The sequence below is a fragment of the Lagenorhynchus albirostris genome, chromosome 18 (assembly GCF_949774975.1).
Source record: "Lagenorhynchus albirostris chromosome 18, mLagAlb1.1, whole genome shotgun sequence".
Taxonomy (NCBI): domain Eukaryota; kingdom Metazoa; phylum Chordata; class Mammalia; order Artiodactyla; family Delphinidae; genus Lagenorhynchus; species Lagenorhynchus albirostris.
The window spans coordinates 15313820-15329312 of NC_083112.1; the positions used below are offsets into that span (position 1 = coordinate 15313820).

General features: G+C 47.8%; 1 protein-coding gene across 13 annotated transcripts in view; it reads left to right on the top strand.

Moving 5' to 3' along the window:
- The first annotated feature begins 1904 nt into the window (after window positions 1-1904).
- SLC25A15 (solute carrier family 25 member 15) overlaps window positions 1905-15493 on the top strand; it is a 109456-nt gene continuing 95867 nt past the window's right edge. For 12 of the 13 annotated variants that reach the window (XM_060128770.1, XM_060128765.1, XM_060128768.1 and 9 more), the window contains exons 1-3: window positions 1905-2031; window positions 4920-5044; window positions 8469-8727. In XM_060128770.1, the coding sequence (XP_059984753.1) occupies window positions 4990-5044; window positions 8469-8727 (314 nt within the window). In that variant the 5' untranslated portion in view covers window positions 1905-2031; window positions 4920-4989. The remainder of the gene's footprint in view (window positions 2032-4919; window positions 5045-8468; window positions 8728-15493) is intronic. The other variant, XM_060128775.1, reaches the window with a different exon arrangement.

The following is a 15493-nucleotide window of genomic DNA, read 5'->3' on the forward strand; positions in this document are numbered from 1 at the left end:
ACATGGTATCAGGGCCCAAAAGCTTCAAGTGGTGAAATGATTTCTCCTTTTAGTATCATTAACCAGCACATCGGGCAAGTCACTTGACCTCTCTAAGACTCAGTTTCTTCACCAGCATCATTGCCAGCCGTGGGGTACAGCAAGCAAGACAGCAGGCAGAGAAGAAAGTTCGTGCAAAAAGGCAACTTTGCAGATTAGGGGTTAAAGAGTTGCACAGAAGCTTCCTAATTGCTTCTTAGTTTACAGAACTGAGGCTGAGGGTTGTTTAGGGGAGGCGAGGGAGAGAAGAAATGTAAAAGGCTTGGGGAGAGTGATGAGAGTTTGGGACAGCCCTTGTGAGGGTAGGAGAGGAAGGTGCTAAAGCCAGAAAGGACAAAGTATCAGGGGGGAGCTGATGACTCAGGGAGACCCAGATCTGGAGTAGCAGTGCCCTCCCCTGCCCCCATGCTGGATTGCCCCCAAGGCTCCCACAGCAGGGGGGTGCAGAGGAGGCCAAGATACTGTTACGTGATGGCTGGGGTTTAAAAGGGTTAAATGACTCACTAAAGTTCACAGAGATTTTAACACAAGTGGCCTGGCTCCAAGTCCAGCTCTTTCTAATCTGTAATAGGAGATCTAAGCCTGTCCTAATTAGCTCCTTTGGGTCTCATCTTTCTGGTTTGCAAAAGCCAGGTGATACTGAAAGTCCTAGTCCTGTAGGACGTTATACCATAGGTTCTGTCCTGATCTGCTTCCCACTTGTTATGTTACATGTCACTTTGGGCAAGTCACTCAAACGCCCTGGCTTGCTTCTGTAATTAAATTATGTTCCGGAAGCTTGAGTTCTAAAGCGCAGCAGAAGACGGTCTTGGGCTGGGTTGAGGAGGGCCCTTGTTTATCAGGAGCTCTGAACCTTCACAGCACCTCCCCCTTTCCCCCCTTCCCCAAGGTCTATTCAGCTCGGCACCCGTGTTTAAGGACTAACACAAGTCACCTCAAATATTTGTCACTGGCCCTCACCCGAAATCACTTAAGTTACATTGGCCGTAGTCTAACACCACATCCAAACAGGGCAGAAAATTGTAAAAGAAAACGATAGCACGGTTTAAGGAAGAAAACACGGTGTAGAAAAGAAAAATAAATCCATGAGGTTTGAACCAAAGCACTCCGAAGGCCGCGGCTGTTAACAACGAGCAGCTGTCAGTAATAGACCAAGACACTTCCAGCTGTGCGGGTCTTTGCCTGGGGCACTAGAGAAAATTCCTTCACTCCCGGTGCACAACAGACTCCTGCTTTCTAATAAAATTCCAGAGAACCATAGAACTAGCCTATAATTCACTGGAAACTAAAAGGACATTTAGAGTTACAGTTTTCATTGGTGGGTGTGCTTTCCGAAATGTCATCGGTGGAGATGGATGTCCTCGCGGAGGGCGGACTGGGAAATGTTTGGGGTTTTGTTTTTACCAGCAATAAGCAAATTTATTTTTCATCACTACCTTTCCAGTACTTTCGCACTCAATTATAACATAAAATTAAAGCCTTGAGCCCCGAGTCCCTGCAAAGCTTCCCAGCCTGAAGACTTCAGTCCCTCGTCCTCACTCCGGACACCCCCCGCCCCCGCCCCGCCTGAGGTCGAATTAGAGACGAGCTCACCGAGGGCCTCCGGGAACCGGCAGGAAAGCGACGTGGAGGCCGCGGCTCCCAGCCCTCCCCCCGGCCCCGCCAGCCCCTCCCGCTCCCGGCGCGCCCCCCGGCCCGAGCGCGCCGCCGCACCGCGCCGACTTCCGCTTCCCCGGCGGGCGGGCGGGAGGCGCCCCGGCCCCGGCCCCGGCCCCGGCCCCGGCCCCGGCCCCGGCCCCAGCGCAGCCCGTCCCGGCCGCAGGGGTCGCTCCTGAGCCCGCGGGGCCGCCTGCCGGCGGCAGTCTGGCGCGGGAGGCGGGGCGGAGGGCCGGCCGGTAGCCCACGTGGGTGTTAAGCGGCCGCCCCCGCCGCCGAGCCAGAGTCGAGAGCTGGCGGCGGAGCGCGAGTAGGACGTGGCCAGTCGGCACGGCGGTGAGCGCAACTCAGCCGGGCGCTCGCGGGCTGCAGGCAACCGGCCGGGAGGAGAGGGAGGGAGAGGGAGCGGGCGGGCGGGCCGGCCGGCCGGCCTCCGCGCCTGGGCGGCGTGACTCTCCCGGGAGGCGGGGTGGAGATCCGGGGTCCCGGGCCCGCCGCGCCGCACACGTGCCCGGGGGCCCGCGAGCGCCGCCTTCCCGCGCTTTGCCTGGGATTCCATGGAGACTCGGGCCCCGCCGCCTCCTGCGCGCAGTGGTCACGTCCCGGGAAAGGTTGCCCTCATTTGCCCGGTCGTAGTGTCACGCCGGCACCGCACCGGGCAGGGAGGGCGGAGGCGCTTATGAATGGGAGACCCTCGCAGGTTGTTGTGGCAGAGTCAGCGAACGTTTAGGGCCGGGAAGACAACAAAGTTGGAAGTTGTCTCCTTAAGCTGACCCTTGTGCGGATCGGGATCCCGAGCCCCGGAGCAGGAGCTCCCGAGCCAGCTGCTGAGCGGCGAGACTGGTTTGCATCCCAGCGCCCGTGGGCCCCACCAGCTCTGGGCGCTCGGATGGCGGGCGCCAGCTTCGGCCTTGAAGCTGGAATCTTCCCGGAGCAATTCGTGTTATCTAGTGGGGAATGCGGCCTCCTCGGATTCTCCCACACGAGAAGTTAATTTCCCGAAGGAATGAAAAAGATACATGGTTTGCGTTGTTTCTTTTGGAGTTTGACTCCGGTGTAGTTTGAAGGAAGGGTAAAGGGACGCTGAAAGGATTCCGTTTTTCTCTTCCAGTTGGTACGAAGGCTCACGAATCAGTTTAATTAACTCAACTTGATCAGTCTGGCTGCCTCCACGCCCCATTGCCTCCTTCAAGCCAAAGCTACGCGTAATTTGAAACAGATGCCCCTTCTGAGTTAATCTGTTAAGACTGTTAACTGTTCTAATAATTCTACGAGTAGTTATTTGTAGGAGTTGATGTGTTTGTTTGACTTGCCTAAAAGGGTTGAATCTAAAAGGGTTGAATTCGCATTGATGACACAGTACCATCTGCTGTGCCTCTTCTAAGAAAGAAATGTCCACCCCCCCCAAGGGAATGAGCTGCATTGGATGTGACCTGTCTGTGACTCCTTTCCCCCCTTGTCTCCATTTTCCTCTAAAATGCAGGGTTGGGTGTTTTGTTTTCTCTTTTTGGCCAGGTGGGAATACTCTGCTTGATAGAACAGACCCAAAAGGCAAGACTTGAGTTGAATCCTGTCTCTGCCACGGACTTGTTGTATGACCTTGGACAAGTCCTTGTCTTCCTCTGGACTCAGTTTTCCATCTGGAAAAGGAAGAGATTGGGTTAGGACCCTAATATCCTTCTCTAGATACTGGATGGTCACCGTCTTATCAACCTTAGTAATTGGTACTGCCTCTCAAGGTCTATCAGTAACATAAAGTCAGTGTTTTGTACATCTAATTGTATGTCTAATTTTAGTTGCTTTATTAAGTAGTGTTCTTGTGCTGTTGCTGGTTTTAACATTTTTTGTAAAGATTCTTGGTGTCTAGTCATTGACAACGTGCTTCAAGTGGTTAAAAAACTTCTTGGTGGCTAAAATTATTCTCCGCTGCTGATGATTAGGAAGATGTTGGTATTCATTGGTCATCCAGCCTGCCCACCCCCTCCTCTGAGACGTGTCCTGACTGGGATCACACAGGTCTTCAGTGTGATGGATAAAAAGCATTCCTTGTTATTCAGGCGTAAGTCAGTGACATAGCTTGAAAATCATACAGAATTGGTTTCTGTATTGGTTATTTTAATATTCTATGTGAATGAAGCACCTCTCCTTTTCTAGTCAATATTAATTAAGTCCATGCCTTGCCAATGGTTGATTTTTGTCTAAAGTAGAGGAGTAGACTCTGGTTTTCCCAAACTTCTAGGCTCCAGCTCAAACCTACTGAATCAACATTTCCAGGAGAGCAGCCCGGTTATTGGAATGTTTAACAAGTGTCCCAGGTGATTCTTATCAAGCAAATTAGGGGCGCAATGGACCCAGGGGTTGCTTCTCAAAGTATAGTTAATGGCCAGGTATTATCAACTTCACCTGGGAGCAGGTGAAGGCAGGCAGCATTTCTGGTCCCACTTGAAGCCAATCACATCAGAATCGGCCGTTTAACAAGGTCCCCAGGTGATTCGTGTGCACGTTTATGGTTGAGAAGTTCTGGGAGGCCTATGATGATAGGAATGTTTGGTGCTGTGCTTTGTAGTTGTTCTGAGACCTCCTGGTGTGTGTTCACAGTTCATCATCGTATTTGTCCGATGTGGCTGTTTGATTGCCCTCGTATTATAATGATAGTACTTTTATTTTTCACCTTGTATAGACGGGAACCTCCAGCTTTAGGGGCCCAAAGGGCCACCATACCAGTGGCAGAGCAAGCATTCAGACCCAGGCGTGTGTCACTTGGCCGAGCTCCTAACCCATTCCTTTCCAGGCTACTGTTTTGTGACCTTCTCTTAGGGTCTCAGGCCGCTGTCTGAATTTGGAACAGAACCCAGTGGATTGATGGTTTAACTTAGGCCTCTGAAAAACTGGTTTGATGGGGCTTGGGATGTGCGGTTGGCTTGCTTATTGGCATTCGTTTCTTGAGGGTTTCAGAAAGGTTGGTTGAAGTGCCCTCACCTGTGGCTGTAGCAGTGCTACGTGAGCAAGGTTTTTGGTCTGCGTGCTTTTCATGGGGAGGTGGTGGGCAGGGAGAAGGGGAGGCGGATCACTAAGCTGCTCTGACAGCTCGAGCCCCCTCCTTTGGAGCAACGTAGAGACAGTTTCCCGGTTCCCTGAAGTTCAAGTCCAGTAGCTAGGCAGCAGGCCTAGAGAAAGGGGGGCTGCAGAGGCCCAACTGATGGTGAACTCTTGCCTCCTTCTAGGGATATGAGGTGCCCATTGTAAGCTCGTGAGAGTTGCCCTCCGCGGAACCCAGCAGAGGAGTGGGCAAACATGAAATCCAATCCTGCCATCCAAGCTGCCATTGACCTTACGGCGGGGGCCGCAGGTAATCCCAGAGAAAACCCCTCCTTTGTTCCTCAAATACCTTCTGCAAGTGAGCTCTGGTGAAGACATTGCCTTTGTAGCTCCAGAAGCGACATGCTTTAACCCTGGAATGAATCCACTTAATACAGGTGTGATACTGTGTTGCAAACACAGCAGAAGGTAGAGTAGTTCCCGCTGTATTAGAGCTATGAGTCAGGGTATGGTGTGGGTGTCCCCGGGTGACAGCTGGAACATATCACAGCTCAGAGCTGAAGCCACTCGTCCATTGCCATGTGGCTGGGATATGCAGGATTCCACCCCAAGCCTGGCAGCCTTCAGAGGCCTTAGAGCGCAAAAATAACACTGTGCCATCTCTCCAGGGAAAATCCTAGTTACTGTCCTTACAACTGCTGGGGGAGAGAAAGGATACCCTTAGAAATGTCATTGGTAAATCAGGCTGACTTTTTACTGTGTCTTAAAGCCCTGAAAGGAGGGGCCCCAGGATTGGCCGAGGAGTGGTGGGCGGGGCGAGTGCTGGGGCGGACTCTGGCCCCACTAGGCACCATCGAGTTCTGGGCAAGCACCTGCCACCGCAGGCCACTCTTTAGAAAGGTCACCTTTTTTCAGCCTGAGGCAAGTGACAGACTTGGAAGTGCCTGGGTGGTTACTTGGTTCTCCAGATTCCTGGATGATTCTAGGGCTGGAGGAGCGCTGGAATGCCCATACTTCCCAGATGCAGACCCTGGCTTACCCTTGCCTCCCTCACCGATTCTTATATTGGGTCACCGCTCCTTGGAGTGAAGAGGCCAGGGGAGCCGGTTGCCCATTGTCCTTTTATCTGGTGGGACCTCCTGAGTCAACAGATCAAGAGCAGTCAGAGGCGCCTTCTCTCATCCTGTCGTCGTCTTTTTTTTTTTTAATATTTATTTATTTGGTTGCATCGGGTCTTAGTTGCGGCTCACGGGCTCCTTAGTTGTGGCATGCGAACTCTTAGTTGCAGCGTGTATGTGGGATCTAATTCCCGGACCAGGGATCGAACCCGGGCTCCCTGCGTTGGGAGTGTGGAGTCTTTTTTTTTTTTTTTTTTTTGCGGTACGCGGGCCTCTCACTGTTGTTGCCTCTCCCGCCGGGGAGCACAGGCTTCGGACGCGCAGGCTCAGCGGCCATGGCTCACGGGCCCAGCCGCTCCGCGGCATGTGGGATCTTCCCGGACCGGGGCACGAACCTGTGTCCCGTGCATCGGCAGGCGGACTCTCAACCACTGCGCCACCAGGGAAGCCCGGGAGCGTGGAGTCTTAATCACTGTGCCACCAGGGAAGTCCCCTGTCGTCGTCTTAATTGTAAAAAAGAAATCATGGGTTCAGGGAAGATCGAAGTATTTTTCCATGAACCAGAAATCGGCCAAAGTAGGCTCATGAGGAAGTCTGCAGACACTGATAAGTTCAGGCGAGGGCGCTCCCAGGTCAGAGACGACAAGGAGCAGGGGAACCAAGGGCTGCCTGGATTCCGCCCCACGGCCTCTTACGCGCTGAGTGCCTTTGGGTCAGCCCCTCACCCTGCCGTGGAATCAAGCCCCCCAGGCCCTGTGCACCATCCCCGACCCCTTCACCACTCCCCGCTCCCCCAATGCCATACTGCGGAGGATGCTGACTTTGGCAACAGTGGACCCACTTGCTTGCCCTTGGCATCCTCTTACCCTCCCGTGAATGCCTGGGCTCAGTCTGTGTCTCTGCAATAGAAGGGCATTTTACCCCATGAGGGATGCTCAGCTTTTGGAATTTTATATCCTTCAGTCACTCTATCAAAGATAGACTGTAGGATCTGTTGTGATAGAATTAAAATGCATCTAGGTTGTCAAAATTATGAACCCACTTTAAAAATTCTGACATTCACCTCTTTTGGAATGTTTTTTTTTTTTTTTTTTTCTGCGGTACGCGGGCCTCTCGCTGTTGTGGCCTCTCCCGTTGCGGAGCACAGGCTCCGGACACGCAGGCTCAGCGGCCATGGCTCACGGGCCCAGCCGCTCCACGGCACGTGGGATCCTCCCGGACCGGGGCATGAACCCGTGTCCCCTGCATCGGCAGGCGGACTCTCAACCACTGCGCCACCAGGGAAGCCCCTTGGGAGTTATTCTTTTTTTTTTTTTTTTTTTTTGCGGTACGCGGTCCTCTCACTGTTGTGGCCTCTCCCGTTGCGGAGCACAGGCTCCAGACGCGCAGGCTCAGCGGCCATGGCTCACGGGCCCAGCCGCTCCGCGGCATGTGGGATCTTCCCGGATCGGGGCACGAACCCACGTGCCCTGCATGGGCAGGCGGACTCTCAACCACTGCGCCACCAGGGAAGCCCGGGAGTTATTCTTAACAGCCCTCTCTCCATCTCTACTTTCCACAACTTCATTGGAGTAACTGTGTATTATGTCTAAGTTATGAAATTGCATTTCTGAAATATGTAAGCCTTCTCTTCAATTTTGCTGAGGTTTTAGTAACCTCATCCAGTGGCTGTTTCCTGACACAAGCACGGGACGTCCCAGGCCCAAGGGGAGGTGGAAGCATTCACCAGTGACAGACAGTTCCCCAAATGCTGACCCAGTTCAGGGTCTGGAGATATTACAGGGTTTAATAGTTCATTCTTCTCCTTACATTCAGAATTTTTATCGAAGTAATTGAATGCAATTCAATGCTTTTGTCGTATAAAAGCATATAAATATATGATTTATGCTAAACAGGGGTAAGTTTCAATCCATTTCCTGTCTGAATACAAATCATTTATTGGTAGAGTCCAAATAAGATGTTTTCCCATAGGGTCAAACATTTAGCTCTTCAGGGACTAATTAGACCCTTTGTTTTCTTTATCTGTGGCCTATTCCTCTGTTATTTCCCTGATAGTCATTAGGACCACTGGGCATCAGGCAAAAGCGTGATTAACACCAGACTCTTCCCTTCCCCTTCCTTTTATGTGGACGCACACACAGGCACAGTTAACCGCTGTAAATGAGCCACTTGTGGTGTAGCAGCCAGTATGTTAGAGCCTTATCCTAATCCTCACGTTAACCTGATAGGGAATCGAGGCTCGGAGGTCACGTCGCTTAGCCAGGATTTCACAGCAGAGTCGGGCTTTGAGCCCAGGTCCCTCTGACCAATGCTCCTGAACACACGTCACACCTTCACATCCGGTGGCTTTGACTGTCAGACACACGTCCTCTCCTCTACCGAGTTGAGCTCTTTCAGGGCTGGAGCGGGGTGCCAGACTCATGAAGGACCCCTAGAAGTTTTATTGGACTGAGCTAGAAGGGTTGGCGGGGGAGGGGGGAGGAGGTCAAAATGAAGTGACCCAGAGGTAAGCCCTGCGGTGGGCTGCCTGTCCCTCATCTCCATGGGTCCTCGAGGCCGCACTCTACCACGTGGCTGTAGACTGGTGCTGGACGAGGATTCCTGTCCTGGTTGTAGGGGGCACAGCATGTGTACTCACCGGGCAGCCCTTCGACACCATGAAGGTGAAGATGCAGACGTTCCCCGACCTGTACAGGGGCCTCACCGACTGCTGCCTGAAGACCTACTCCCAGGTGGGCTTCCGGGGCTTCTACAAGGGGACCAGCCCAGCGCTGATTGCCAACATCGCCGAGAACTCCGTCCTCTTCATGTGCTACGGATTCTGCCAGCAGGTGGTACGGAAAATGGTTGGATTGGAAAAGCAGGCGAAGCTGAGGTAAGTTGAGGTCACTGAGACCTCTTTGAGAAACAACACTTGTGTAGTCAAGCTTTTTATGAGACCTTATGGAGAAGAACATTTCCGTTTTTACAATAACTACTTCCTTTGATTAAGAAGTCATACATTGCCATCATAGAAAACTGGGGAAACGCACATGTGTTATGCAAAAGGAGAGTTGCCCATAATCCACCGCATAGAAACAACCACCTTCACGTTCCTTCCATTCTTCAGGAAGATGCTTTTCTTTCTTTCTTTAAAAAATTATTATTTTTTTTATTATTTTTCTTTTTTTAATTGGAGTATAGTTGATTTACAATGTTGTGTTAGTTTCAGGTGTACAGCAAAGTGAATCAGTTATGCATATATATATATATATATATATATATACACACATTCTTTTTCAGATTCTTTTCCCATAGAGGTTATTACAGAATATTGAGTAGAGTTCCCTGTGCTATACAGTAGGTCCTTGTTGGTTATCTGCTTCATTTAGAGTAGTGTGTTTATGTTCATCCCAATCTCCTAATTTATCCCCTCCCCCCATGTTTCCCCTTTGGTAACCTGAAATTTGGTTTCGAGATCTGAGTCTGTTTCTGTTTTGTAAATAAGCTCACTTGTGCCATTTTTAAAAATTAAATTCTAAATATAAGTGATATCATATGATATTTGGGGAAGATGCTTTTCAAATTCTGCTGTTGGTGCCACTTCTCTGGGCAGAAGTGCAGAACTTAAACCATAGATGCAACTTGTGACCCGAGTTTTGGGTTTCACGTCATCAGCAGAATGCAGGGTATTGGAAGAGCCAAATAGGTTTGAGGAAGAACTTGGAATTTTAGGAAGGGTCAGAGCATCTGAGAAGATGCAGGTGAACCTACTGTTTCATTGGTCGAGTCTGCCCCAAACATCAGACTTGGGTGTGTATTTGGTCATTCCTTGGGTATTTATTATACCGAGACTAAAAGGAATTCGGAAACCACTGGGATGTTTAGCCTTTACTCCTTTGAACATTGATTTATTTTATAAGTTTTCACTCTTTTTAAAAAAAATTATTTATTTATTTTTGGCTGCATTGGGTCTTTGTTGCTGCACGCGGGCTTTCTCTAGTTGCGGCGAGTGGGGGCTACTCTTCGTTGCGGTGCGCAGGCTTCTCATTGTGGTGGCTTCTCGTTGCAGAGCACAGGCTCTAGGCGTGTGGGCTTCAGTAGTTGTAGCATGCGGGCTCAGTAGTTGTGGCTCGTGGGCTCTAGTGCTCAGACTCAGTAGTTGTGGCACACAGACTTAGTTGCTCCGTGGCATGTGGGATCTTCCCCGACCAGGGCTCAAACCCGTGTCCCCTGCATTGGCAGGTGGATGCTTAACCACTGTGCCATCAGGAAAGTCCCCATTGGTTTATTTTAAATCATTTAAAATTATTGTTATCAGCTTCGTGGTTGCAGAGGGCAGTCTTGCCTGTTGTTTTGGTGGGAATTCAAGACCCTATTGCAAACACAGGTCCCACGTGGCTAAAGTAGGTTCCTTTTGTACTGAAGTCTTTGGGCGTGCCTGGAGATGTGCCCATTTATAGCAGGCATCCCATCTTGATAGATGGAACTTGTTTTTTAAAGGCTTGGGACTGGATGAGATCCCCCAGGGAGACAGTGTTTATAGGACTGAGCACAGATCCTAGGACCCTCCAGCAGGGAGGGGTCAGGAAAAAGAGGAAGTAAAGAAATAAGCAGAAGATAAACCAGGAGAATGTGGTGTCCCGTGGTAGAGACAGACAGGAAGGGCACTGCAGTGACTGCAGCTCTTTGCACTGGAGCGAGAGACTTCCTAGCTGAGGACACCTGGAGTTGAGGTCTCCTTCAGCATCCTTGGAGAAGGACAGGGAAATGGAGCAACCACAGGAGATTCTGGAGCAGGTTCTGCAGTGAAGAAAGCTTCCTCTTTCACTCGGCCTAACCCAGCACCCACGTCTTTTTTGAACGTGGGGGACAGGAGGGGGGCTGCAGCTTTTGCATCCTGCAGAACAGTGGTTGCTCATTACCAGTGAGCAAATGCTGCCTGAGAGCTTACGAAGCTCTGACATGCGTGTCGTGCTTTCTTAGCCCTCACCGTGGTCCTGCGCAAGGATCCAGGCAGGTGATGGTATCTGTTTTATAGATGGGGAAACTCTGGTACAGATACTGATGCGCTGAAGATCACTGGGCTAATAAGTGACAGAGCCGGGACTGCAGCCCGTGTCTTCTGCACCCCGAATCCGGCATTCTTCCCTCAAGACCACAGGCGGGGCTCTGGAGTACTTTGTAGGGGTCAGGTCTAGAGAAAACATTAATAATTACATAGAAGCAGGGAAAGGAACTGCTTGTGACCACCTGTTATGAATTTCTGCAGTGATACGGTAAATATTCTCGGTTTGAACACTCCCTGAGTAGCGCTCTCTTTTCACCTTTGGCTGGACGGGCTCTGACACAGCAGGAGTGTTTAGGAACATGTTTGTTGAGTGGGTGACAAAACAGTTGATTCCTACAAAATCCCATCCTATGCCGACTGCCATTTGAGATCCAGTTCTAAACGTTTCTACTATAGGCACAGCCTGGGGCCCAAGTCCCTCATCTCATGCACTGGTAGGTGAAAGCATTTTTTAGAAAGCCAAAGTCCACTGCAGATCTGACTTGGCCCTGGGTTGCCCTGTATCAGCATGCTTGGGGTTCGTTCAGGCGTTACCGCCTCTTGGATGAAAACAGCCGTCCGTATCTGTCGATACCACCTTTGTTCCAGCGAGACTGGCAAACCCTGGTCAATGACCCTGATTGACTACGGCCTGTCAGCAGGTTGACAGAGAGTCCCAGAGGGAGGCCAAGTATGGATCTGCAGACTGGCCAAGAGACAAACCCTTTAAGCTTTGGTTTTGACAAACAATTTAAGTAGGAGTGAAGGGGGAAGGATGGAGGGGATGGCGTCGGGCACTTCCCACCCCTAGAAAAAGCCGCGTGCCGGTACAGTCTCCTGGTGGCCGTCTGACGCGTCATTCTTTAAAATCGAAAGGAAGGCCACACTGCAGGCGGTGTCTTCCTCCTGAAAGCAGGCCTGCTCCAAGCCAGCTCTTCTGAGGCCCGGCTGTGTAACAGGCCGGCTCAGCCCTGGGCACCCACTTCACATCCACCTGAGGCACCAAGGCCAGACCACCAGGGATAGGAAATCGGGACCCGGATGGTAGGCAGCCCTTGGCTCTATGCAGGCACACGTCAAATATTTGCGGTTCGGTTCCAGACCATCTCGCAAATTTTTTGGTTTCCCAGTGCATATAAAGCTATGTTCACACTATACTGTAGTCTGTGCAATAGTGTTATGTCCCCAAAAGAATGTACCTACCTTAATTTAAAAATACTTTATTGCTAAAAAAAAATGCTAACCATCCTCTGACAACTCAGGGTTGCCACAAACCTTCAACTTTGTTATAAAGCAGAAACTAACACACCATTGTAAAGCAATTGTATTCCAATAAAGGTGTTTAAAAAAAAATTTTTTAAAATGCAGTATCTTCAAAGAGGAATAAAGCGAAGTGCAGTAAAACAAGGTTTGCCTATAGTAACGTTTGACCTCAGTTTCTATAACTATTAGTTCATTGTAACTTTTTTTATGGTTTCAAAACACTTTTTCTAAAACATTTAAAATTTTTTTATTTTATATTGGAATATAGTTGATTTACAATGTTGTGTTTCAGGTGTACAGCTAAGTGATTCAGTTATACATATATCCATTCTTTATCAGATTATTTTCCCATATAGGTTATTAAAGAATATTGAGTAGAGTTCCCTGTGCTATTCAGTACATCCTTGTTGATTATCTATTTTATATATGTTAATCCCAAACTCCTGATTTATCCCCCCCCCACCATGTTTCCCCTTTGGAAACTATAAGTTTGTTCTCAAAGTCTGTGAGTCTGTTTCTGTTTTGTAAATAAGTTCATTTGTATCATTTTTTTTAAGATTCCACATATAAGTGATATCATATGATATTTGTCTTTCTCTGTCTGACTTACTTCACTTAGTATGATAATCTCTAGGTCCCTCTGTGTTGCTGCAAATGGCATTATTTCATTCTTTTTTATGGCTGAGTAATATTCCATTGTATATATGTACCACATCTTCTTTATCTATTCCTCTGTTGATGGATGTTTAGGTTGCTTCCATGTCTTGGCTATTGTAAATAGTGCTGCTGTGAACATTGGGGTGCATGTATCTTTCTGATTTGGTTTTCTCTGGATATATGCCCAGGAGTGGGATTGCTGGATCATATGGTAGTTCTGTTTTTAGATTTTTAAGAAACCTCCATACTGTTCTCCATAGTGGCTGTATCAATTTACATTCCCACCAACAGTGCAGGAGGATTCGCTTTTCTCCACACCCTCTCCAGCATTTATTGTTTGTAAGCTTTTTGGTGATGGCCATTATGACTGGTGTGAGGTGATACCTCATTTTAGTTTTGATTTGCATTTCTTTAGTAATTAGTGATGTTAAGCATCTTTTCATGTGGTTTTTGGCCATCTGTATGTATTCTTTGGAGAAATGTCTATTTAGATCTTCTGTCCATTTTTTTTTATTGGGTTGTTGTTTTTTTGAGATAGAGCTGCATGAGGTGTTTGTATATTTTGGAGATTAACCCTTGTCAGTCACTTCATTTACAAATATTTTCTCCCATTTTGTAGGTTGTATTTTTGTTTTGTTTATGGTTTCCTTTGCTGTGCAAGAGCTTTTAAGTTTAATTAGGTCCCATCTGTTTATTTTTATTTTCATTACTCCAGGAATAGATCCAAAAAGATATTGCTGTGATTTATGTTAGAGTGTTCTGCCTATGTTTTCCTCTAAGAGTTTTATTATTTTTTTAAAGATTTATTTATTATTTTATTTTTGGCTGTATTGGGTCTTAGTTGCAGCATGTGGGATCTCTCGTTGCAGTGCAAGGGCTCTTCCTTGTGGTGTGCAGACTTCTCTCTAGTTGTGGCACGCAGGCTCCAGAGCATGTGGGCTCTGTAGTTTGTGGCACACAGGCTCTAGTTGAGGCACACGAGCTCAGTAGTTGTGGCGTGTGGGCTTAGCTGCCCCGTGGCATGTGGGATCTTAGTTCCCTGACCAGGGGTCGAACCCACACCCCCTGCATTGTAAGGTGGATTTTTTACCACTGGACCACTGTGCAAGTCCCCTCTAAGAGTTTTATGGTATCTGGCCTTACATTTAGGTCTTTAATCCATTTTGAGTTTATTTTTGTGTATGGTGTTAGAGTGTTCAAATTTCATTCTTTCACATGTAGTTGTCCAGTTCTCCCAGCACCATTTATTGAAGAGCCTTTCTTTTCTCTGTTGTTTATTCTTGCCTCCTTTGTCATGGATTAACTGAGCATAGGTGTGTGGGTTTATTTCTGGGATTTCTTTCCTGTTCCATTGATCTATATTTCACTTTTTGTGCCAGTACCATACTGTTATGATTACTGTAGCTTTGTAATATAGTCTGAAGTCAGGGAGTCTGATTCCTCCAGCTCCTTTTTTCTTTCTCAGGATTGCTTTGACTATTTGAGGTCTTTTGTGTTTCCAGACAGATGAAAAAATTTTTTGTTCCAGTTCTGTGAAAAATGCCATTGGTAGTTTGATAGGGACTGCATTCAATCTGTAGATTGCCTTGGGTAGTATGTCATTTTGACAATATTCTTCCAATCCAAGAGCATGGTATTTTTTTTTTTTTTTTTTGTGACCGTGCCACATGGCTTGTGGGATCTTAGTTCCCCAACAAGGTATTGAACCCAGGCCCTCTGCAGTGAAAGCATGGAGTCCTAAACACTGGACTGCCGTGGAATTCCCCTGTTTATGTCATCTTTGATTTCTTTCATCAGTGCCTTATAGTTTTCAGAGTACAGGTTTTCTGCCTACTCAGGTAGGTTTATTCCTAGGTATTTTATTCTTTTTGATGTGATGGTAAATGGGATTGTTTCCTTAATTTCTCTTTTTGATCTTTTGTAGTAAGTACATAGGAATGCAAGAGATTTCTGAGTAGTAATTTTGTATCCTGCAACTTTACTGATTCATTGATGAGTTCTAGTAGTTTCTTGGTAGCATGTTCAGAATTTTCTATGTTTAGTATCATGCCATCTGCAGACAGTGAGGTTTTACTTCTATTCCAATTTCGATTCCTTTTATTTCTTTTTCTTCTTTGATTGCCATGGCTAGGACTTCCAAAACTATGTTGAATAAAAGTGGCCAGAGTGGACATCCTTGTCTCATTCCTCATCTTAGAGGAAATGCTTTTCAGCTTTTCACCGTTAAGAATGATGTTAACTGTGGGTTTGTCCTATATGGCCTTTATTATGTTGAGCTAAGTTCCCTCTGTGCCCACTTTCTGGAGAGTTTTTATCATAAATGGGTGTTGAATTTTGTCAAAAGCTTTTCCTGAATCTATTGTTGATCGTATGGTTTTTATTCTTCAGTTTGTTAATGTGGTCTATCACACTGATTTGTGGATATTGAAGAATCCTTGCATCCCTGGGATAAATCCCACTTGATCATGGTGTATGACCCTTTTAATGTATTGTTGGATTCAGTTTGCTAGTATTTTGTTGAGGATTTTTGCATCTGTGTTCATCAGTGATATTGGCCTGTAATTATCCTTTTTTGTTATATCTTTGTCTGGTTTTGGTATCAGGGTGATGGTGGCCTCATAGAATGAGTTTGGGAGTGTTTCTTCCTCTGAAATTTTTTGGAATAGTTTCAGAAGGATAGGTGTTAACTCTT